This window comes from Neoarthrinium moseri, assembly GCF_022829205.1.
Source record: "Neoarthrinium moseri strain CBS 164.80 chromosome Unknown scaffold68_Wmoseri_CBS_16480, whole genome shotgun sequence".
Classification (NCBI taxonomy): Eukaryota; Fungi; Ascomycota; class Sordariomycetes; order Amphisphaeriales; family Apiosporaceae; genus Neoarthrinium; species Neoarthrinium moseri.
In genome coordinates, this window is record NW_026055182.1 from 62360 (window position 1) to 85007 (window position 22648).

General features: G+C 52.9%; 10 protein-coding genes across 10 annotated transcripts; 7 read left to right on the top strand and 3 right to left on the bottom strand.

Annotated features, from left to right (window-relative positions):
- Positions 1–689: 689 nt before the first annotated feature.
- Positions 690–1436, top strand: JN550_011447 (uncharacterized protein; the record flags this gene model as incomplete). The annotated part of the gene is made up of 1 exon (XM_049309813.1): positions 690–1436. The coding sequence occupies one exon, from the start codon at positions 690–692 to the stop codon at positions 1434–1436; it is 747 nt and encodes a 248-aa protein (XP_049166554.1).
- A 198-nt stretch (positions 1437–1634) lies between these two features.
- On the bottom strand, positions 1635–2663 carry JN550_011448 (uncharacterized protein; the record flags this gene model as incomplete). The annotated part of the gene is made up of 1 exon (XM_049309814.1): positions 1635–2663. One exon carries the CDS (start codon positions 2661–2663, stop codon positions 1635–1637), a length of 1029 nt encoding a protein of 342 aa, XP_049166555.1.
- A 788-nt stretch (positions 2664–3451) lies between these two features.
- JN550_011449 (uncharacterized protein) lies at positions 3452–4795 on the bottom strand (the record flags this gene model as incomplete). The annotated part of the gene is made up of 1 exon (XM_049309815.1): positions 3452–4795. The coding sequence occupies one exon, from the start codon at positions 4793–4795 to the stop codon at positions 3452–3454; it is 1344 nt and encodes a 447-aa protein (XP_049166556.1).
- A 2928-nt stretch (positions 4796–7723) lies between these two features.
- JN550_011450 (uncharacterized protein) lies at positions 7724–8548 on the top strand (the record flags this gene model as incomplete). The annotated part of the gene is made up of 1 exon (XM_049309817.1): positions 7724–8548. One exon carries the CDS (start codon positions 7724–7726, stop codon positions 8546–8548), a length of 825 nt encoding a protein of 274 aa, XP_049166557.1.
- A 488-nt stretch (positions 8549–9036) lies between these two features.
- JN550_011451 (uncharacterized protein) lies at positions 9037–12125 on the bottom strand (the record flags this gene model as incomplete). Its single annotated transcript, XM_049309818.1, has 5 exons — positions 9037–10164; positions 10778–10889; positions 10952–11257; positions 11314–11800; positions 11849–12125. 5 exons carry the CDS (start codon positions 12123–12125, stop codon positions 9037–9039), a joined length of 2310 nt encoding a protein of 769 aa, XP_049166558.1.
- A 714-nt stretch (positions 12126–12839) lies between these two features.
- Positions 12840–13529, top strand: JN550_011452 (uncharacterized protein; the record flags this gene model as incomplete). Its single annotated transcript, XM_049309819.1, has 1 exon — positions 12840–13529. The coding sequence occupies one exon, from the start codon at positions 12840–12842 to the stop codon at positions 13527–13529; it is 690 nt and encodes a 229-aa protein (XP_049166559.1).
- A 1649-nt stretch (positions 13530–15178) lies between these two features.
- Positions 15179–16564, top strand: JN550_011453 (uncharacterized protein; the record flags this gene model as incomplete). Its single annotated transcript, XM_049309820.1, has 2 exons — positions 15179–15808; positions 15875–16564. 2 exons carry the CDS (start codon positions 15179–15181, stop codon positions 16562–16564), a joined length of 1320 nt encoding a protein of 439 aa, XP_049166560.1.
- Positions 16565–17194: 630 nt separating this feature from the next.
- On the top strand, positions 17195–18743 carry JN550_011454 (uncharacterized protein; the record flags this gene model as incomplete). Its single annotated transcript, XM_049309821.1, has 4 exons — positions 17195–17365; positions 17453–17484; positions 17539–18170; positions 18238–18743. The coding sequence occupies 4 exons, from the start codon at positions 17195–17197 to the stop codon at positions 18741–18743; spliced, it is 1341 nt and encodes a 446-aa protein (XP_049166561.1).
- Positions 18744–19803: 1060 nt separating this feature from the next.
- JN550_011455 (uncharacterized protein) lies at positions 19804–20511 on the top strand (the record flags this gene model as incomplete). Its single annotated transcript, XM_049309822.1, has 1 exon — positions 19804–20511. The coding sequence occupies one exon, from the start codon at positions 19804–19806 to the stop codon at positions 20509–20511; it is 708 nt and encodes a 235-aa protein (XP_049166562.1).
- Positions 20512–21470: 959 nt separating this feature from the next.
- On the top strand, positions 21471–22608 carry JN550_011456 (uncharacterized protein; the record flags this gene model as incomplete). The annotated part of the gene is made up of 2 exons (XM_049309823.1): positions 21471–21607; positions 21669–22608. 2 exons carry the CDS (start codon positions 21471–21473, stop codon positions 22606–22608), a joined length of 1077 nt encoding a protein of 358 aa, XP_049166563.1.
- Between the last annotated feature and the right edge of the window lie 40 nt (positions 22609–22648).

The following is a 22648-nucleotide window of genomic DNA, read 5'->3' on the forward strand; positions in this document are numbered from 1 at the left end:
GCCCGTCGCTTCCACTTTAGGGTTTCGACAATCTGGGCTTGATATTGCCTTACCAGCCAAATGGAAAAGCCACCTAGTATCATGTTCAGGATGAGTGCGACCACAACAGGGATTGTGGAGTAGAGCATGATGGGAAAGAAATATGGTGTCTGGTGGAGAACTAGAATGGGCGGTTTGGTCTTTTTGAAATGAAGGCCTATTCAGTGAGACATTCCCTTAACAGTATGGGGGGGCGTGCATTGCATTTGAATTACGGGGTTTGGGGTGTGCCGTGACGAGGAGTCACTGGTATGAATCACTGTGCAACTCCATCAAGCACTTTTTATTTTTCCAACATCCTTCCACGACTATAGGCACTACCTTCAGCTTTTCCTCCATCTGTTGTTCTGGTTGCCGTTAGCTTCGCAGTGCGTGGTCTAGTGGTGATTGACTCTAAGGTAGCACATCTAGTGCAAGTGCGGCTGAAGGGGGCTTTCATAGGTGATCCTTGCTAGACTCGCATGAGTCAAACGGCGAACGGAGAAGAGAGACGCAAACATAGTAGCATCTGAAACACTGCGTATAGAAATAGAGGCCAGAATGCAGCCTTGTGTATATTGGAAAGCATCAAGCCCTTCAGAAACGAAGTCCCGTGTTGTTAAACACTTCTGGCCATGCGGTCCGCTCAAATACAACACGAAACACATACCATGCCTTTACCGAAACCTGGACAACAGGCTGACGAGACTAAGGAGGGTTCATGGGCCCCAACGCACCAGAAGCAAGACAAAATCCCATACAGACAGATCCGTGCTTCATACGATAGCGAAACGATCACCGTCTACCAAGCTTACAATGAGGAGATCGCTTCGCAGGCCGTTCTCCACCAAAAGCTCAACGCGTCGCCTCTTTTCAAGCCCAGTCGCATGACCTGGATCAAGCCGAGCTGGTGCTGGATGATGTATCGCGCGGGTTACTCCTACAAGGACCGGAATCAAGCCAGGATTCTGGCCCTGAAGATGAGGCAGTGCGACTTTGTCAGGCTGCTCGAGAGGGCAGTCCTGACCACGGAGTGGGCCGCACTGGCCGCAGATGCCGGCGGTAGTGGAGGCCAGTTAGATGGGCCGGCGCCCGCCGCGGATACCGAGGGATCAGCGGCAAAGCCCAGGGCGGCGCACGTGAAGGTCCAGTGGGATCCCGAGCGCTCCCCCAACTTGGGGCGACTGGATCACCGAAGTATCCAGATTGGCGTACCCCCAGGGCCGCTGCAGGCGGATTGGGTTGAGAGGTGGATCGTAGGCATTGAAGATGTTACAGAGCGAGCGCGCGGTCTGAAGGCCGCCTTGGACGCAAGTCCTGAATCATCGTGGCAGGCACTGTTGGAACAAGGGCTGTTGCTCGATGAACGGGAGTTTACGGTTCCCGAAGAGCTGCGCAGTGTACTAGGTATGGATTGAGTTACAAGGGTACAACTATACCTTAGCGTTCGATGCCTCCTCTGGTTCATAGTCCACGCCAACAAGTGTACACAATGACGGACTCGAAGTTGGAGTTCTAGCGTGTCTTCTTGTCTTCTGCTCTAATCTCTATTCTATCGTGCCTTCTAGGTCTAAGATCTACCCCGTCCCTGTCTATATACATTAGGTGGAAAACAATTACAACTTCGCGCCATTCTTGCGGCTCTGGAACGTCTCGTTCTTGTCCTTGAGTGGCGCGGCCTCGTGGCCCACCTGTCCACGATTCTGGTCCTTCTGTGTCGCGGCCGTGTCGCTCTTTTTCGGTGCGCTCTTGTAGCCATCTTCCACATTCTCAGCATTGGTGACATTGCCGCTGGCGTCTCTACATATGCCCAGCTCAAGGAGCTTAGCGAAAACCTTGGAGAAATGATCAAAGAAGAGATCCTTGTCTTCGGCGTAGCGCTTCACCCAAGTGCGGAACGCCGGGTCCGAAAGGAGCGACATGTCCGTAGGCAGCATCATCAGCTCCTCAGGCTTCTCGCCCTCCTCGAGCTCAATCTCCTCGTCGACGTAGACGAACTGCTCTAGGCCGTTGTCAAGCTTCTTCTTCTTCCAGTCGTGCGCAAGGAGCAGCTTGAAGTACTGGTTCGAGAAGCGCGTTGGGTTGTTGACCCACTTGCCCTCAAACCCGGATCGGTCGCTGTGGCATCGGCCGAGGTTGTGGGCGCCCGACAGAGCCACTATCTCCTGGTCATTGAAGCCCATACGGTAGAAGATATGCCTCAGGTGATCTGAGCCTTGCGCTGCATCGGGTAACCTTCCCCGTGGGGGGATCTTGGTGTCGTCTGTGAAGTCCGTCCGGCCGCCTTGCCATGCAATCTCCGGTCCGCCCATCTCCTTGATCGCAACCACGGCTGCCAGGCACCAGAGGTCTGCGTAGGTGATCCACGAAAATTTCTCCTTGATGGGTTCCAGGAAAGCTCGGGCATGCGCCAGACCAGCGTTGGCAGGGTCGCCTCCCTCCTTCTCGTACCTCATACCCGCTCCATTCGAGCCACCGGTCTTGGTCTCCGCGCAGTAAGTGCCTGCAGAATGCCATGCTAGGCGCACAAGGACTGGGCCGGCGGAACCATCATCATATTCAGGCTGGTGGAGCAAAGTGCGCACAGCGTCCTTCACTTGCTCTAGTTGCGCAACAGATGGCGCTGCCGGACCGGTTTGCGACATGCTGTAGGATGCCCGAATGTTTGCCTGTCTGTCACCCTTAGCTGAAAACGAAAAAGGCAGAAGTAGGGACGGCCAAGACGGGAAACTTGTTTGTTGAAAAGGCGCCACCGGCTCGCCGCATGTGAAAGACGATGGCGGGATCAAGATGGATCCTCGCAAATAGCCTCGGCAACTAATTCCCTACGCGGTTCAATCAAAATTTTGACATTGGCGATGGCGCTGGGGCGACTCCATTACTCGTTATCGTGAGACCTGGGGAGCTCCATTTAAATGAGCGGGTCATGTCGAGACGGCCTCGGCCAACGACCCACCCCCTGACTTGCCAGGCGAGCTAACGGGCTAGAAGAGTCCTCCGGCCGATAAGGAGCACTCGCCGTCATACATATGTACCTTGGAACATGTGCCATGCACTGTAAAACACGGCGACGCTTTAGTCAGATGGACTTCACATACCAGTTGCAGTTCTGCTGCATGTACGAGAACGAATGCTGTTGCTGAAATTCAAGCTGCTGAATGCCGGAAAAATGCTAAGCTATGCTGATGACCCCCAATGCAAACCGCCCAAACGCCACGCCTGCCCGATGCTTGTTTTGATGACGAATCGATAGCCCCAGTCCCCGACCCATGAGGTGTAATATAATGGTGTAGAAAATAAAAAGGGAGCAAGATCTTGCTCAAGCATATCTGAGGAGACACATCTGACCATCTCGCAGAACGACATGCCAGAATCTCTGAGGTGTAATGAAGGCCGAGCTCTCTGACATGGTCAGCCGCCTGTCGTTGGCATGCTATGCCGGGGATGGCAGCGTGGGGGTGCTCGACATTGTCGAGAGCACTTTGTTGGGTGTCGTGGGCTGTAGCTTGGACTGCGGCGAGATATTCGAGATATCTCGCAGCGGCGACGGCTGGGGCTGAGCTGCCTGAGTGTCTGGTTTTTCTGGCAACTTATCTCTGCTCTCGCCCTCCTTCACACTGCTCGCCTGAGAACCACGTATCGTTTGCAACTTTGGACGTCGCGCAGCTTTCGTCATAATACCCAGCGAGTCGATGCTTCCCCGCAAATAGTCCTCATCTTCTGATGAATCCACCTCAGGTGTAATCGGTGGTCGGGCTCGAGGCCTTCTCCGCTGCTGCTTCTTAATCTCATCCGACGCATCTGAGGATTCCAACGAAAGACTACGACTCCTGGTGCTTCGCTGGCTCCTGCCTCCCCTGCTGGACGAGGTATTTCTCCTCCTGTACGATACCCGGCGCACTGAGGCTGCGAGATCTCCTTCCATGGGCGCTTCCCCGCTTCGGAGCTTTGCAGATAGCATCTTCTCCTGGACCTGCCTTCCAAGCGCAGGACCATCACTGGCCATGGTCCGCCGACTTGCCTGGCTTGCTAAACTCGTGCTTCTACTAACCGGCACCTTGCCCTCCATCACTTTGGCGGGCGGTGGTGGTTGAAGCATCCACTTGGCTGCATCCTTGTTCTTCGGGCGTTGGCTGACAATAGGAGGATGGTACTCGTTCACAGGGGGGTTTTTGACCGGAGAATAGAAGTTGGTTCGGTCTTCTTCCGTCACAGGTCTCGGGTCTTTTCCCAATGTGGCCTCGAGCATGCGGCCAGCCGAAGATCCTGCCTGCTTAATGACATCCATCAACCTGTGGCCGGCCAAAGAAAACTCACGGCCCCAAAGCTCCTCGTCCTCACGCTGGTACCTCTTCTTGTTCCAGTCGTCCGAATAGGTCTTGGACATGTCTGTGGAGAAGCTGGACTCGGCATCCTCAGGCACAACAGTGGGACTGCTACCGATGTGAACGGTGCCAACAGCTATGCTGCTGGCTGTGGTGCTCCTGCTCTCCCTGCCTGCGCTATTGAGAGCGCGCTGGCTCGTGTTCTTACTTGCCGGGCCTGATTTCTTTCTTGGCAGACTCGGGCCCATCATAATCTCCTCGGACCAGTATGGATTGGTGTTAAAAGGGTCGGGTTGTTTATACAGGTGTGGATTTTCATTTTGTATCCGTATCTTCTCTTCTCGAGCCTTTTCTGCCTTCTTCTTCGATTGACGATGTTCCCTAGCTTGCGCGCATGGGGTGCAAGCGCATATGTAGAAGATGGCCGACTGCACAGCCACGGCGAAAGACATGCTGGTGTCTGGAAAGCAGGTGTTTGCTGCTGATCTGCGTCGCGAAAGTCGTGACTACGTGCCCAGGTGTCGGGTTACGTGAAAGTTGGCCGCCAAGCGTTGGATTTTGTTATCGACTGCATCCGGAGAGGTTACTCGAAAGTCGGCGGGGGGTCTGGTTGCTTGCTCGTTTCTGACAAGTTGAAGTTATGGGAAGTAGACTTTCGGGGCTGATCAATTGGGTGCGTCTTGTTGGAAGTCTCTCGAATGTCCGAAGTGGTAGGATGCTGGGATTCAACGTTATGATGCAATGGCGGTCTTTAGTCGATATGTCAGGGTCGAGGGCGATCGTGGTCCAGCCAGCAGACACGATTGTCCCAGTAGTGGTATGGCGAGGACAAGTGGAAGAAGCGGAGTGAAATTGACAATGAGCAAAGTGAGCAGAAGACAAGAATAGTGAACAGAGAAAGAAACCAAATCCGAGATGAGAATGAAGTTTAGGTTTGTTGGCGGGATTTTGCGTCCAGATGACAGCAAGCTGGGACGTTGGGAGCGTGGTGTGCTGTAACACGGAATGTGACCAATCGAAGCCAGGTGGGACAAAGTCAATCCTCTCACGAACGGCTGGTCGGCAACGTGGTGGTGGTGGTGGTGGTGGTGGGATGAAGCAGTGTTGCTCGAAGCAGAGGACAAAGGGAGGACGGAGGTGAGTGTAAGGGTGGGGGAACAACGGAGTTCACTAATGCAAGTAGGCCGTCTTGTCGGTTCCGACTTGAGGACGCCGTCGACTTTTTTGGGCTGAGATTGCAGTTGAGAGGGAGGCGGAGGCGGAGGATGGTGCTATGGATGAGCTGATGAGACGCCGGGTCCCGTTGGTGGCTGGCCTGGTAAATGAATGAAACGGCGAGGAAAGACCGTGGTATGGGCAACAATACAAACAAAAGGACTTGCGATGCTCTTTGATGCACGGGCGGCGCAGTGCAGTCAATGGCGAAAGAGTGGTGGCCGAATGCTGTTGATGGTGGAAGAAGTGGACGAATGTCGACGGAACGGGCACAGGACGGATTCGGGGTGTGGTGCAGTGCAGCCAGTGCAGTGCAGTGCAGGTGGAGGTGGAGCTGGGGCCGGGGCCAATGCGCTCACTAAAGCTAGGTAAGGTACCCCAGTACTTACCTACCACAGTAGATCGGGTACTTCCATTGGGGTGCCTTCCGGGACGCTTCACCTGTACTGCGCTGCGCTCACTCTCCAGTCTCCAGTCCCAATTTGTATCGTACTCGGTAACTCAGCGTACTCAACTTACTCAACGTAAGTTAGTACCCAGCCCGCAATCTGCGCTGCAGCTCGGTGGCTCAGGCTAACGGGTGCCTTGGTTATGGCTACTAATGTTCTACTTGCCCGACTGCCCAGTTGGGAACTTTGCGCCTCAGCTGCATCCGAAGAACGAACTGCGATTGACTTTGCGATGCGTCCAGGCACAACTGCAGGTGGCTGCTGGCCCGCCTCGTCATTCGCCCACTGCAGGATGGAACTGCCCTGGGGGTCGAAATGACGCTTCCCCGAAGTCGTCTGCAGGTTGGAAGTCTGCCTTCGGTCCTCCACCCACCCAGCTAGTGCTGTTGCTTGAGTGCTCCTCAACTCCTGTCCTACCGTATTCCGGCCTACACAGGGCTAAAGGTAAGACAGGGGCCACAGGTTGATTTGATGATGATAAGGGGGCCACTGTGCTGTCCCAACGGCTGCCGTGTCCCGTAGTAAAAGGGGACAGAATGGTCCGCCCCCTACCCGGCCTACTGCTAGTTATCAAATTTGGGGAGAGGGCGCGGCGGCGGCGGGCCTGGCAGCAGGGTTTCAGGCCAAAGACAAGCGGGTTTCTCATTGGTGCATCTTCCAGGGTGTCATTGGGCCCCTCAACTAAGCCCCAGAGGGGACAGAGGGATGTGCAAATCTTGGCACATGGCCCCTCCCGATTGCTTGGACCCCGAAACGGCGGTCCAGGGCACGGGCTAACAGCTGCCCGCTGCACTCCGATCGCTGCTAGGTACACCCTAGCTCATAACGGGGTTGCTATGCAGCCATTTCCGTCCTGCCCCGCATATCACCAAGAACTATTCGCGCGGTCACAGGCACGCCAGATCAGCGTTCAACGGTGGGCAACGTCTTTACGTAAGCCTGGACGGTCCTCAGCTCGGCATCGTTAGGGCTATAGGTTCGGACAATGCTCGCAGCTCAGATGCTGAGTGACGTTGATTAGTTGCGGTGGTATGAAAGCGGTCGGGATACTAAAGATACACGAAGGTTTACGGGGTGTAAGGTGTAGGGTGGCCTAAATGAAGGAAGAAAAGTGCAAACTTTGTGTGCCAAGCATCACGTACTCTTGCCGGTCTGGAGACCTTGAATAAGTGGTGGCACTTGAGGGCTCACAACAATTATCGTCTTTCGGGTACCGTCGATCCCAAGATGCTTGTCTACTCTAGTTTTGAAGCAGGGCCCCTATGTTGGACTTTTTGCCCGTACCTAGCTCGGTGGCTGAAGCGCGTACATTCAAGACGACCATCACATCGACAAGCGAGTAAACAACTACCCAAGCGTTCTGCGCGAAACGCATAGTCCGTCGATCAAAAATGGTGACTCTAGTCCTTTGCGGCGTGGACTCCCTCCGTCTTGGCCAGCTTTACGTCAAATAATGTGTTCGAGGAGTTAGCTTTTCTGGTATCTCCCGAGTCAGGTGACGACAGAGTCTTGTGCCCCTCCCATGCCGTCGTATGACATATAGCTAAAGTCTATTCAAACCCGAGACTCGCAGCTCTCCAAGACACGGTGCATTGAAAATTTTGTCTCTCTGTACATGTTCTTCTGGCAAACTAAGCATTTGGTTGCTGCCTTCCACGCTTTCGACATCCTCGAAGACATCCAGAACAAATATTTCCCAGGCTGTACAACGATACCATGGAGAAATCAGTGTCGATTAGTAGTCGCCCATTCATCATATGCTGTGGCCTCCCTCGAACCGGTACGACATCTCTTGGGAAGGCCCTCAGCATCTTGTTGGAAGGACCTGTGTTTGACGGCGGCGGGCAATCGTTCCGAGGCAACCGACATGAGCAACGCCAGATGCTGGAACTCGCATCGCATGTGCCAGCAAAAGAGGCACACGAGAGAGAGCTCGTTCTTAACAGCCTGGCCAAGCTGACAGCAGGATGTGTGGCAAGCGTGGATCAGCCTGGCTGCTATATGATCGAGGAGCTACTCCGGTTGTATCCTGATGCAACTGTGATCTGTACTATCCGTGACCGTGAGAGTTGGTGGGCAAGCTACTCGGAGCTCTGGAAGTGCATACACGAGCTATATCCTCTTTCATGGCTTTCGCCTTGGCTCCACAGGTTCTGTCGATTCAGCTTGCAGATCTGGGAGAGCGTACCTCCGGCGGTAGGAATTCCCAGTGCACCAGCATGGCCCATGGACAATCATGCATGTCTCTACGAGGCGCATGCCGAATACGTCCGCAGGGTTGTTCCCAAAGAAAGGCTGCACTATTTCGATGTTCGACACGGCTGGCAACCACTCTGCAAGATCCTGAGGGTTCCCGACCCAGAAATCCCCTTTCCTCACGAGCTTCCCCGAATGGCACTCACTCGGGGTAAGGAGGATCTGATGAAAGATTTGAGGCGGCGGCGAAACATACTTGTTGGGCTTGGGTTTTTGATTGGGATCTTCACGGTATACCAGAGCGCAAGTTTCATGGCATGTCATGCTCGCCAAATTCTCGCGTAAGAGTTACAGGTCGAATTCATCTCCGGTCAACAGAAGCCAAGATTGATATTGATACTATGCTCAATTTGACAATCGATGCCCTCACTAGGCCATGCAATAATTTGGGGGCCAATTTTGTCATCCAGATATCAATTGGGACAAGTGAACCAAATCACTTCGAATTTTCCCACCGCTCCGTCAGGTTGGTAACGCTTCAAAACTTAAACAAAGAAGAAAGTTGTACGATGTGGCTTTAGAACAGCAAGATTGCACTTTATGTGTCATGAGCGGTTTATCCGGACTAGGAAGATGTTAGTACTTGATGGACCTCGAAGAATCGCCGTCGTGATGTGGAGGTGTTGTGACCATTTGAGGCCAAGATGGAAAATATTTCACTCAGACACAGATTCATGATCTATCAGTCTTATAGTTTCTGTAATGGCTAAGTATAAGGTGTCCTACCTCAGAATTCCAAGACTCTAATGTCTAAATCCAGCCCCGGCCTCTCGTCAATTTCCAGTTCTTTGCCATGACAGCATTGGCATCGGTGGCATACTGGTCTCTTCGAGCTGGATGCGGTCGATAGATCTCTTGATCGCACCTCCCACAACTTTCAACACGCCTTCAGGGGAAAGATTCCCGGGTCCCCCTGTCCAAGTGACGGTATCCACAATGTCTCTGGCTTTGGTCTTCTTGTGCAGTTTGTCATCCATGTACTCCATTTGTGCTCTCGTCTCTGGGATATCTCCAACTTGGAAGAACTGGATGCCAACTTGATGTGAAGGGGCCTCCCATCTATCCAGCCTTTCTGCCACGTCAATGATCTCGTCTGGGACGCGCTTGCTCATTGGCTGCGCCGTGATTGCTATGATGTTCAAGGGCTTCAATCTGCGCTTTGAGCGGGTCTCGAGTATGGATACGTGGTATAAATCCATGTATCTCCAAAGGATCTGGTTCAGTCGCTTGGTGATTCCATGGTTACCGCGAGGTTTCACATGGTTGAAGATGCCGTCGACGTTGTCATGCATCTCAGGCACGCCAGAGACGATGCCAATGTTGCGGTACCCAGCTCGATCGATTCCACCGAAGAATGCGCCAGCAGGCTTATGATTGGCAAAATAGATGTCTATTCCGGAAGTATCGCGTTCTGTGCAAAGAGGGACAACAGCACGGACGAGGGCGGTAACTTCATCCCAGTATGGGTTCATGGAAGCAGAGTCGTCAATCACAAAACATGTGTCGAAGTGAGCCAGGAAGTTGAGAGGGTCTTCGATATCCTGCGCCTTCTGGTCGCCACTGGGAGACTTCTGATCGTCGCTGGCATACTTTTGGGTGTAGAGTCCAGTGGGCAGTCTCGCGGTGACAGGTCGCGATGTGGCTCCTCCATCACGATACAAATGTTGATGAACAGCTGCGACAGCGGGATCGGCCTTGTCCGCAGTCATCGGTTCACTTCGATCACGAGGCAGAAAAGCCGCGCCCTGCGCAAGTCGCGGGTTCTCTTTGTCATTAGGAGGCTGCGAATCAAAGATCGCGGGGATTCGATTTCTTTGTCCACCGGTGAAACAGCCCATCTTGGTCCTTTGTTCTTCTTCGTCAGGTTTTGCTGAGCTGCTAGAGGTTGTCAAGAGATTGCGCTGTAGAAGTTTTCCACAGTTGTGATATGGATCAAGGAATCTTGGATCTCGATGGGTAGGGAATTTCCAAAGGCGTTGTTTGTCGATTCTGTAGGCCAGGTGATCTCAAGGGTGTGAAGGTCAGTTTTACTGGAACACTTTTGTGGTGTGTCCAAGGTCAGATTGCCCGTTTGCTTCACTTCTGTGAGCTGCATCGAAAGTGAATGTAGGGAACAAGGCATGACACGGGCTCCAGGCTCGTCGCCTCGAGTTACGCGTTTCTCATGGGTCTGATGCTCTGCGCCGACCACTGACAGTAGCAGACAGTTGCCTGAGGGACGTTGTTCGATGGTTCAAGAATTTGACAATGCTGGCAGGGGAATAATCATTCCAGATGCTTCATAGACTGCATAATTTTGCAAGCCGGCTTTGCAAGCTAATATCGCACATAGGTGGCCGGGCCCCAATTGTTTATCAAGCTTTGTTTTATTTTCTCAAGTTTAAACACTCAAGTGTTGGAAACGTGCATATTTCGGCTCCAAATGCATTTTCCCACCAGCGGTTGCAGATACCTTCAAAAGATTCATCGACCTTTGTTCGCCGCACTGCGAATGAATGGTTCTAGTGGAAATACCTTCGAACTCGGACTGATGCCTTCGTAAAGCTTAGCCCATCGTTGCTTCATGACCTCAGGCGTTTGCCATGCCTTCTCTGGGTCGCGTAACCAAAATCTCATAAGATGTCGTCTGCCGTTGAAGTCAGTTCCAGTATTGCAGAAACGAAACGAATAGCATTGAGAGAAACTGACTTCTTCTTGTCCGTATCAGTGTAGCCGTCTCTGGCGTGGAAAAGCGCCAGGTTATTCACATACTGGATGTCGCCTTTTTGGAAGTTCGTATTGACACAAAACTTTTCGCCGAGGAAATGCAATGTATCCAATGCTTCGGCTTGGGCTTCAGTGATTGCAGGGATATTTGGGCTTCTCGGGAGTGCACCAAAACCAACAAAGTAGCGTCTTCCATACTGCAGGCTTACCCTCTCAGGTGTTGACTCAGTTCTAGGAAAGTGGAAAAGGAGTGGTCTTTCAACCCACTGCTTGTCTGCTTTCTCGAACCTGTGCTATGTTAGCGAGCTATTCGTCCGCAGATGAATCGTTATTTCCTAGCTTACACCTCTTGGTCCCAGTTTCCCGATAGAGTGTGGATGAGATCAGGCCGAGTTCGTGCAATCTCATTATAAACACGCCAAGTACTCGCCAGCTTACTCGCTCCACCATCAGCTGCTGTCTCCAAGGCAAAAAGCGACACGATATCGCCCGAGTCTGTGTGAAACACTTGCTTGTCGGTTGTGTAAGCCGGGCTGCCAATGGCTCCATTCTCCTGAGACGAAGACAAGTCTTTGATGTGGGCGAGGACGACATCTGCATCTCTTCCGTCGAATTTGTGATCCTGCCGTCCCAGTTGTGGAGCGATGTGGGCTGATATTCCCGTGTAAATGATAACGTTCTCTTCTCGATTGTAATGGTCAACGCGTAAGCCACGAATCACAAAAAATCCATGCCCATTGTGAAGCTCTTCAGACAAACGCCGCAGATCTGCATGAAGGTTTGGAAGGGGGAATGTCTCCGAAGTGACATGACCAATGGACAGGCCAAGGGCTGAAGAGTATTAGCTTGCAGCGGCTACCAACGACTCGGGTCGCCTACACTTGAAATGCTTCAGGGCCAGATCGACCTCTTCAAGTTGTTTGTCGTTCAGTACGTAGGTCCAGTTGTACTTTGCAGCCAGGTTGTTGCCTTCCCATACCAGGTCACCCGTCAATTGCTCCGGGAACCCTTTCGGCACGTTAGTCGGCAGGCCACCGGCAGTAGTCCGGTGGGCGGCACGGGCTTGCCACTTTTCGAAATCCGGGGCGTAGGAAATGTCTGGCTGGCCCGGAGGAGCCGGAGCCGCAGGTGTGACAAAAGTCAATGTTGTAGACATGGCCAGCTGCGTTATATTAGTTCAATTTCTGGACTCTCCAAAGTCTTTGGGCTCTTTTATGTTACGAACAATCCGGAAGATGGGATGTTTAGAGATGAGCAATTGTTGTCTCCAATTGCGTCATCCTCCATCCTCGTAGCATTTCTCTGTTCGCCAATCAACAACATATATGACTGGGCGACTGGTTTCATGCAAGACATGGATACGACCATGTCCAAATGTCTATACTTGTGTGATTTCCAGCAAATGACACCAGCCACGATCGTCGTACTGGAACTTGTGTATGACGAACTCCGGAACGACACTGCCGCCTGAAGAGTGGAGTCCGTGAGGGGTTGTGAATAAGACAGAGAAGAGACCATTGATTGACTGACTCCACGTCAATCCATCAAGATGCGCCCGCCGGGGTGTCTCCCGTTGGGTTTCTACGGTGCACTACACCACTAGAGCAATAAAATGAAAGCAAGGCCGAAGCTTGTGATTGGACGATTACGCAAAGATGACTTGCCCCTCATACCCTATCTGGGTCCTACCCCTCAAACCCGACCTCGTTCCAATTGCCTCAGATTCCTCCTTCGGTCTGCTGCGTAACATCACTCAGTCGGGTGCTACTGTCCAGGGTGTGTATCAGACTTGCCCGGCCGGTGTCTTGCATGACTTTTCAAGTTGCTCGCTCGCACAAAGAACTACCGTTGCATTCCGGTTCGAAAGGCAATGAGTAGCGAAGAACTAAATAGGGCATCGTATCTTCTCGATGCCCAAAACAAGGCCATTGCTCTCTTCGACGAAATCGAGCGAGACCTCATCCGTGCTGGTGTCAGCGAAAAAGTTTTAAGCGATGAGATTCATGAGCTTGCCACCAAACGCCACGGCATCAAAACTCACTGGCACAAGAGAGTTATTAGAAGCGGACCCAACACACTCAGTCCCTTCGAAGAGAATCCTCCTGATCGTGTTATCGAAGAAGATGACATCCTGTATGTTGATTTGGGGCCGGTATTCGAACAGTGGGAGGCGGATTTCGGGCGTACATACGTGCTCGGAGACGACCTCGACAAGAAGCGGCTACGAGACTCCCTTGAGCCCACTTGGAACGTAATCAGCTCGCGTTATCATGAAAACCCAGATATTACAGGCGATGGGCTCTTTGAAATTGCCTGCGAAGTGGCTCAGGAAGCAGGATGGGAATGGAACGCCAAGATAGCTGGGCACATCGTTGGTTCATTCCCCCATGAGCGCATCCCGCGGGACAAAACCACACTTTACATAACGAAAGACAATAATCTACCTATGAGCACTCCAGGCAAGGACGGCCTCAAAAGGCATTGGATCCTGGAAGTCCACCTTCGAGACCCAGCTCGCCAGTTTGCTGCGTTCCATGAGAAGCTGTTAACGATTGCTTGAACAGGCATGATGACTCTGATACAGTGAAGGAACATTCCGCAGTCAGGCCGCCTGAGCGAGCCAGGCCATTAGCTATAGGAAATTTATGCACTTGATGAGGTTAGATTAGACGTATTGTATCCATACAAGTTTTCCATGTCCACGCAAGCATATCTATGATGTCGCCTTGGCTAAGAGATTATTTGAGAAACACTAAGTTCCCAATTGCGCTTCCCTGAGAATCTAACATTAGAATGATTTAAATTCAAGAATGGCTCGAGTAAACTGGCAAACCTACCCGTGTGTAAATACATGCTAACGAACATTCCCACAACTTCATGCTCGGCAACGGCGGGACCATAATCGTGGAAGAAGCAGAGGGCCATTCAAGGTGGAGCAGAGATAGTTGGTTTCCCCCTTCTTCTTCTTAGCTGAATCAGCGGGCTATCGACGTCGGCACATGCATGATGGCGGCGCAACCGCGTGACAGTTCTATGAAGAAATACAGCCTTGAGTCTTGCTCAATCGCATGCGGCAACATTTTTCATGGCGGCTGTTGCCTATATCCAATATTTACTAACGCCAAACATGCTCTCCAAAGGCCTCACTTGTTGGCCACTACATGGATTGCAGAGCCTTGTAGGAATCCATGTCTAAAGCAAATACCTTGAACTCCGAGATAGGCAGCATTTTGAAAGCGATCACTGAGCGTTACGCGTTCGTCCTTGTACGGAGGACTAAACACCCAGTTATCAGGGATACCACCGCAATCGGAGCCAGTTACCAGTCCCACAATTGGCTAGCCAGGATTTGTCCTCGGTTGAGTTGGTACAAAGTCTTACTGTCATTATTTGCAGGACTCAATGACCGCTGAGACATACCCTTGAACCGGCAATAGTGGTCCAAATCCATGTTTCATTGTAACGTTCCTTCACGCGCACAGTATTTGATAATAACGTTCACTTCTTTAGTAATTGCTTTCGACTACCGACCGAACTCAGTGGAGTGAGCATCAAATATGATGAGGACGCGGGAGCGAAGATCGTTGCCAGCCTTACAAATGTGGAGCATCATCACCTGGAAACAGTGGAAAGCAATCTCATCAGATCCACTTGATCAGAATTTTATCTTATCTGATCCATCTATTACGCCTACTGAGTGATCTGCCTGCCTGCCCACCTAGGCATGTACGGCAAGTCGGGTCGGAATGATACATGCCTCATTTTCGAAAGGGGCAACTATCGGGTTCTTGAGATGATCATGCGTTTTCGACTCATGCCTAAGGATTCTATTCGCAGATGGCGGGGCTTATATAGCAGCACGGTCCGAGCCCGGACAGTCAGGCCATTCTATAAGTACGCGATGTTCATGCGACGCAGTGGTGAGCTACCACTACTAGAACTCAGACCTTCTTGGCAGCTTGGTGGACTGAACCGGGCCATCTCATTATGTATCTCTCAGCCTATTCTATCTTGGTAATGATCCCCTTATTTGGGCCATTGTCCGTCCAAGCAGCTTATAACGATTCATACTGGCCATGGCAGACCTTCAAATCAGAGCCATACCTACAGCCCCCAGTGCTTAACATCACAAAGTACGGGAATACGTCTCCGGGATACCTATTCTTCGATCAGAACGGAAATAATGCCCACAACTACAGCCTGTTCATTATGAGCGATGAAGGCGAACTGGTGTGGGAATGGAACTATGGTGATCTCAGTGCATTCAAAGCCCAAAAACTGGACGGGAAAGATGTAGTCACATTCTTCAATGGCGTCACCTGGCCTGAGCCCTGGGGATGGGGTTATGGGGCCATAGAGATTTTTGACGACTCTTATGAAAGCATCTACAATGTTACAGTCAATGGAACGGGGCTTCAAACTCTCGACACCCAGAATGCAACGGAGATGGAATCATGGCTGGATATGCATGAAGCCCTCATCACTCCCGAGGGGACGATGTTAGTCACCGGCTACAACGTTACTCAGACCGATCTGACTTCAGTCGGAGGTCCTGCAGATGGCTGGCTTGCCGATTGCATGTTCTACGAGATTGACATCAAGACAAATACTGTCCTGTACAAGTGGAATGCTCTGGCCCATGAGGATCAGATCCCTCTGACTGATGCCTTGCCCACCTATCCCCTCTCTGACTATGGCCAGAATCAGACCTACCCATGGGGGCCGTTCCACATCAATACCGTAGAGAAGTTTGATGATGGGTCTTACATAATCTCATCCCGCCACTACTGCTCTATCTTTAAGATATCAGCAGATGGTTCAGTCGAATGGACTTTACACGTAAGTACTTCGTCCTCCACCCTTTGCTAGAGACATGATAATACGTAAGAACACTGACACTGACAGGGTCAAACGGGTGGCGATTTCGAGCTTGGTGAGGATGTAAACTTCTGCTACCAACACGATATTCGAGTGAGGAGCTTGAACGGCAGTGTCCTCGACATCAGCTTGTTTAACAATGCGAACGCAGCGGTAATCAACGCCACCAACCAGACCACTGGACTATACATACGGCTAGATACGCAAAATCGGACTGCAACCATTCAGCAAGAGTTTATCGACCCCCTGGATGCGATATACGCCAAGTCTCAGGGCAACTTGCAGACCCTGCCGAACGGCAATGTAATCATGGGCTACGGCTCAACTCCTAGGATCAAGGAGTATTACCCCAATGGTACAGTTGCCATGTCGGTAGAATTTGGCCCCGGAAACGGCAGAGTCTACTCATACCGTGCGTATCGACTCCCCTGGGTCGGACGGCCAAGTGCACCTCCTAAGGCCTTCGCTTGCAGGGACAGCAGCACCAATGAGACCATAATTTACATGAGCTGGAACGGTGCCACCGAGCACAGCTCGTGGGACTTTTATGCGGGATACTCCGAGACTGACCTCCAGCTTGCTGGGAGAGTTGGGAAAAGCGGTTTTGAGACTTCAGCAACCATCAATGCAGAAGTAAGCTATGTCCGGGTCGAGGCTCAAGGGTTGAATGCGGCTTTGGGGACGTCGGAAGTCGTTGCAGTCCAGAACCAATGCTGAATAGACCTGTAGCCCGCCAAAACGCCGTTAGCAAGGAAAATGGAGAATGTATTTCCTTTCATATGTTAATCGAACGAGTGCACTCGTTTTCCTCAGTCGTTTCACAAGGCAAATATAGCGGTACCAAATGTGTGTGAACGACAGGATTTGGCGGTGCCGCGTGAATCCTTCCCGGTGCGAGTCACTTCGATGCGTTCCTGTGTTCATTTGTTGCAAGATTCTCTTGACCAGCAGACGTTGTCATTGACTGCAATCGAAGCCTGTCATCTCATCATCTCACGTTAGGGGTTTTCAGTCATCGCACTCGCGGACGTGGCCTCGGCTGCCATCCGTAATGTGGGGAATAACCCCACAGCGACCCCATAAACGCTGGAAGTCAGCCCAGTACCCCGTTGCAGGCCGACACCGCCGACTGCGATCCGATCAAGATGCCCAGTCTTTGCACCTTCTGCCAGATACCGGACGGAGGCTTCTTCACGCAAGCCAATTAGTGAAGAATAAACAACAAACGGGGACCCCCGGCCTCATCCTGTTCTCCGTCTGACCTTGTTAACGGACATCCGGCGCCAAAGGTCAATTAGGCACACTCCGAGTCCGAACACGCGCTCGTGTCTGATCTAGGGTTTAAAGATGCATTCCCGTGTACTCGCCCGCGCTCTGCCCAGCGCCGGCAAGCTGTTGAGACATGGGTCTTGCGTCAGATACTCTGGACGCTGTTACTCAACAGCGATGGACAGTGCTTCGACGAACCTGCCGTTGGCGGGCTATCGAGTGCTGGACATGACACGGGTCTTGGCTGGGGTAAGTCAATATGTTCTGAGACAGGGAGATCAAAACATCCGAGGTCCCGTGGTTGCGCAGAGTAACACTTGCTAACATGGATCATAGCCCTACTGTACACAAATTCTGGGTGATCTAGGGTAAGACAAGTCCCGCTCACTGGCTGGTCTGGCAATGAACTGACGGAATCCAAGAGCTGAGGTTATCAAGATTGAGCACCCAACGCGAGGAGATGATACACGCGCTTGGGGCCCTCCCTATGCCAGCTACAGTTCAGAGTCGGCACTGTCAGGCCCCGGGGAGTCAGCTTACTTCCTGGCGGTGAATCGAAACAAGAAGTCACTTGGCCTCTCATTTCAGCACCCCGAGGGCGTGGAGATCCTGCACAAGCTAGCGGCCAAGTGCGATATCCTGGTCGAGAACTATCTCCCAGGAAGCTTGGCCAAGTATAAGATGGATTATGCCACATTGCGAGACATCAACCCGGGGCTTATCTATGCCAGTATCACTGGCTATGGTCAGACGGGCCCATACTCCAGCCGGGCTGGTTATGATGTCATGGTCGAGGCTGAGTTTGGGTTGATGCACATCACCGGCAGCCGGGATGGACCACCAGTCAAAGTAGGCGTCGCCGTGACGGACCTGACCACGGGGCTGTATACTAGTAACTCAATCATGGCTGCATTGCTTGCTCGGGGAAGGACGGGCAGAGGCCAGCATATCGATGTTGCTCTAAGCGATTGCCAGACGGCGACGCTAGCAAATATCGCAAGCAGTTGTCTGATTAGTGGCAAGAAGGATTCTGGAAGATGGGGTACTGCTCATCGTAAGTGTCTTGAACAAGCCCGCGGGGTATTCAAGTAGCAATGTGACAAGACTGACTCAGCCGACAGCGTCGATCGTACCATACAAGTCCTTTAAAACGAAGGATGGAGACATCTTACTTGGGGGTGGTAATGACCGCCTCTTTGGGATCCTGTGCGACGGTGTAGGGCGCCCGGAGTGGAAGACGAGCCCCAAGTACTCCATTAATGCACAGCGTGTCGCGAACCGGGTAGAGCTCGAGGCCGAGATTGAAGCAATCACAGCCCAAAGAACCACGCAGGAATGGCTCGAGGTATTTGAGGGTAAAGGCATGCCTTACGCGGCTGTGAATGATGTTCAGGGGACGCTTAACCACGAGCACACGAAAGCTAGGAATATGGTGGTGGAAATGGAGCATGGAGAGTGTGGGCCGATCAAGATGGTCAACACCCCAGTGAAGTACAGCGAGAGCGAGCCGAGAATCCGGAGCCCACCACCAACGTTGGGTCAGCACACGGATGAAGTCTTGAGTGCGGTTCTGGGCTTAGGCAAGGATGAGATAGAAGGATTGAAAGAGGCTGGCGCTGTTCGGTGATACCTGTGACGTCGCATTTCAAAGATTTATATGTGTATAAGACACCTACCATGGCGTTGTGCTGAGCTGAGCTGGAGCCAAGTCGATGCGACGATCGCTATCGCATCGTGAAGGACAAATATAGTTAACACGCTGATTGTGCTGGGCGCTGTTGCGGTAGGGGTGCGTTGTAAATTAAGCAGAGCAGAGCAGAGCAGTGGCACAGGATGCACCAAACCCATGGCCTGTTGCGGTCCCCGTGTACATCTGCATAGGTGATTAATAGTGAAGAGGAGGGTCTTGCGCCTCGCTTGGTACTGGGAGTTCTGGGTAGCAAACCGCATGAGATAAGCCCGTTGGCTTGGTGGCGCGGGCGGCACTGGAAATACCACCTGGATACAGGCAGCGCTTTGGTTGCTGGCTGGGCCTTTCAGTAGGAAAGCCGGGCAACTGGGCGCAGGAAGCACAGCGCGGCCTGGCCCGCTCAGATTGCGACATAACCGATCAGCATCCATCAGCTCCAGCTCAGCCCCGATCGCCCAGATGGAGGCAGAGCGGTTCGTGGGTGCTGCACCTGGACGCGGGGCGAGTCGGCGGCAATTGGGGCAGTCTCGTTGCGTGTTGGCTGGCATCGCCCCAATCCTCCCGTGCCTACCTAGGCTGCTAGGCCCAAGGTAGGCCCAAGGTAGGCCCTTTGGCTCGCGGTTCTGCTTGGCGCATTGCAGGGATTCTCCTGCAAGCAACATTCCACAAAGTCCGTTACACGAGAAACTGGATGCTAGGCCGAGCCAATTATAGCAACGCCGTGCGATGCTTTTGCTCGACCCTGCTCGACCCTGCTCGACCCCAACTTCCCGTAAGCTGGCCGAGACAATGTTGCACAACTGCGGTCAGGGTTCGTCTAGCCCATTAGGCTTCTCGTGTGCGGCAGGGTGAGCGGCGGGGGATAAGAGATAAGTTTGGAGGATCCCCCCCTGCGGTCACACGCTGATGGTTCGCTTCTCTATCTCGTCCTCGTCTCTTGCTCGGTTGATGTAGTGGCGCCATTGGCTCCATCCTTCGTCTGCCCTCAGCTGTCACCATGGCGCCATTACTTATGCATAGGGACGATGCCTTCCAAGCACCAGAAGACCAGGCACAAGTTCTTGTTCCCAAAGACGAGAAGTCGGATACTCTGTCGTCGTGGATGATTGTTGTCATCATTATCGGAGTTCTAGCGGTGGTGACATCTGTGATCTTTACCGTGCTCTACTTCGTGAGAAGACGCCGATTTGCTCAAGAGGATCGAAATCTCCCCATTATCAGCAGCCAGCAAGATCTCGTGCAGACGAGAAGGAAAATGAGCGTAGCAGATCGCGTGGAGGCGGAGGAACTGGAAAGAGCCTTGATGATCCGGAAGTCGCTGGCCAGCCGGTCTTCGACTTTCAGTTCCTTCAGTGCCCAGAACCCCAGAGACCCGGACAGCGCCCGAAGCTCTCGCATACTTGACGACAAATTCGTCGAGGAGACCGAAGAGAACTACAACATGGCATCAAATGAAGACTGGAAGCAGTGGGAAGCCCAGGCACAGGCGGAGAGGAGAAACTCGGCCTTGCTCGACCCTGCGCTGCAAGGCAGCGGGCATCCAGCTCTATCACACGAACTACAAAACATAACAGTCCCTCAGAGATCAAGAGCACCATCCCCAGCCCGAAGCGTGAGGGCCTTACGGCACACTGCGCCGCTGCCTTCAATGCCCGGACCGTCGTCCAGAGGTCCATCGAGGTTATCACGGTCAGACACACCCTAAACCAACCATAGCACAAGCCCACGGGCAGTGCAATCTGTACTTTTATTTGGGGCACGTAGGAGATAAGTGATATAGCTGAGCTCTGCAAGACCAGGCTCTCGGCTGTATCATGTCAACCTTTGATGGTGGGAGTGCATTCATGACGGTGCATCGGGAAACGGTATATTGGCGCAGAGCCTTGGACTTGCGGTGTTTGGGAAAGGGCTGGACGCATACGGCGATAGTGAAGGGCGTTCGGATTTTCAAAAGCCAATCAAATCCTCGAGGGACTTTGGATGAATGAGATATCATCTTGCTAGAGACCTCGGCTTTCCGAGATGCCCAAATCCTTTGAGGCCTGTTAGGAAAGTCCCCGGCCCTACGAGGGGCTTGGTGACCGGATGGCGGTTAGGAGTTGTTAGACATAATCAACGGAAACAATGGCAAACAAACAATTCAAACAATGAGGACATCTCCTGAAGGTGAATATTTGCCGAGCTTCACGGTAGCGAGCCGGAGTTGGTTACCCATGCAGAGTGGTCTATTGTTACCTGTCACTTGGTCGACTGTGTTTGGTTTGGCTGCCCCAGTGCTGAGCACTGCTGGGATAAGCCAGGTTGAAGACGTCCCTCTTAGCGCCTTCAGCATTAGTTATAGATCGCCCCACCTTCCAGCGCCTTCTGGAGAGCGACCTGAAAGCGGATGTGGCGCTGCTGACTCGCTGACTCATCCCTTCTTTCTTCGTCTTGGTTTGCCTGAGGCTTCCACTCGTCCATTTCAGTATCGTCAGCCGTCAACCGGAGGGCTGGCACTACATCTTCCTCTCCACGTCGCTCACCACGTCGTCGACCCCATCGCACGCCTCACGCCTGCCGCCGCCAGCCCTCTTCAAAGCGACAACTGCATCTCCGCTTCCGATCCCAGAAGTCACTCGTTCCGCCGCCCTTGCGACTGCGCCAGACGCAGTAGCAACCGCCACGATGGCGACCACAAACACGCCGTTCGATCCCTTCGCTGCCATGCAGGACAAGCAACAGCCCCAGCAGCAGGAGTACCGCGAGAACCTCAACTCGCGCGTCATGTGCCCCGACTGCAAGGAGGACCCGCCGAACTTGACGTAAGTCTGCCCTGGCGTGTCTCTTCTGTTTCACGCCAGTGACTGACGTATGCGCCTGTAGTGAGGAGTTCTCCAGCGGCGATCTCGTGTGCGCCAGCTGCGGCCTGGTCCTCGGTGACCGCATTATCGATACGCGATCCGAGTGGCGTACGTTCGCCAACGATGAGAACAACGACGACCCTTCGCGTGTCGGTGACGCCATGAACCCTCTGCTCAACGGCTCCCAGCTCGAGACCAGCATCGCATTCGGCGAGGGCGGCCGTGCGAGAGAGCTCCATAGAGCACAGAACCGGTCGCAGCTGGACAAGGCAACGAAGGGCCTGCTCGCGGCTTATGGTGATATCAGCTCGCTCTGCGACGCCGTCCACATTCCCAAGACCGTGCAAGAGAGCGCCAAGCACATCTACAAGATGACGGACGATGCCAAGCTCTTCAAGGGAAAGTCGCAGGAGTCCATCATCGCAGGCTGCATCTTCATTGCCTGTCGTCAAGCACGACTGGGTCGCACATTCAAGGAGATCCATGGCTTGACCAACGTCTCCAAGAAAGAGATCGGCCGGACCTTCAAGCAGTTGGAGAAGTTCTTGATGACCCAGCGAGAGAATGATGCCGCCAACGCGTCGCTCTACTCCCTTGACACTTATGAGAACACCAACTCCACTGGCGCCGAGGAGCTGTGTGGTCGCTACTGCAGTCAGCTCAACTTCCGCAACCCCCACCAGGTTGAAAAGTATTCGAAGCTCCTGGCCGCGAAGAGTTCCACTGTCAAAGATCTGGCTGGACGATCTCCTCTTTCCGTTGCTGCTGCCTGCATCTACATGATCTGCCACTTGTTGGAAGATCCCCGCCCCTCGCGTGATATTGCCAGTGCAGCGGGCGTGAGTGATGGAACCATCAAGACCGCGTACAAGTTCCTCCTTCAGGCGAAGGATGATCTCATCCAGAAGTCTTGGCTGAAGCCGGATGGCCCCGGCAACATGGCCAAACTTCCAACCAACTAGGGTTTGATGGGACCAAGGGCCGCAAGGCTTGCTGGCGTGC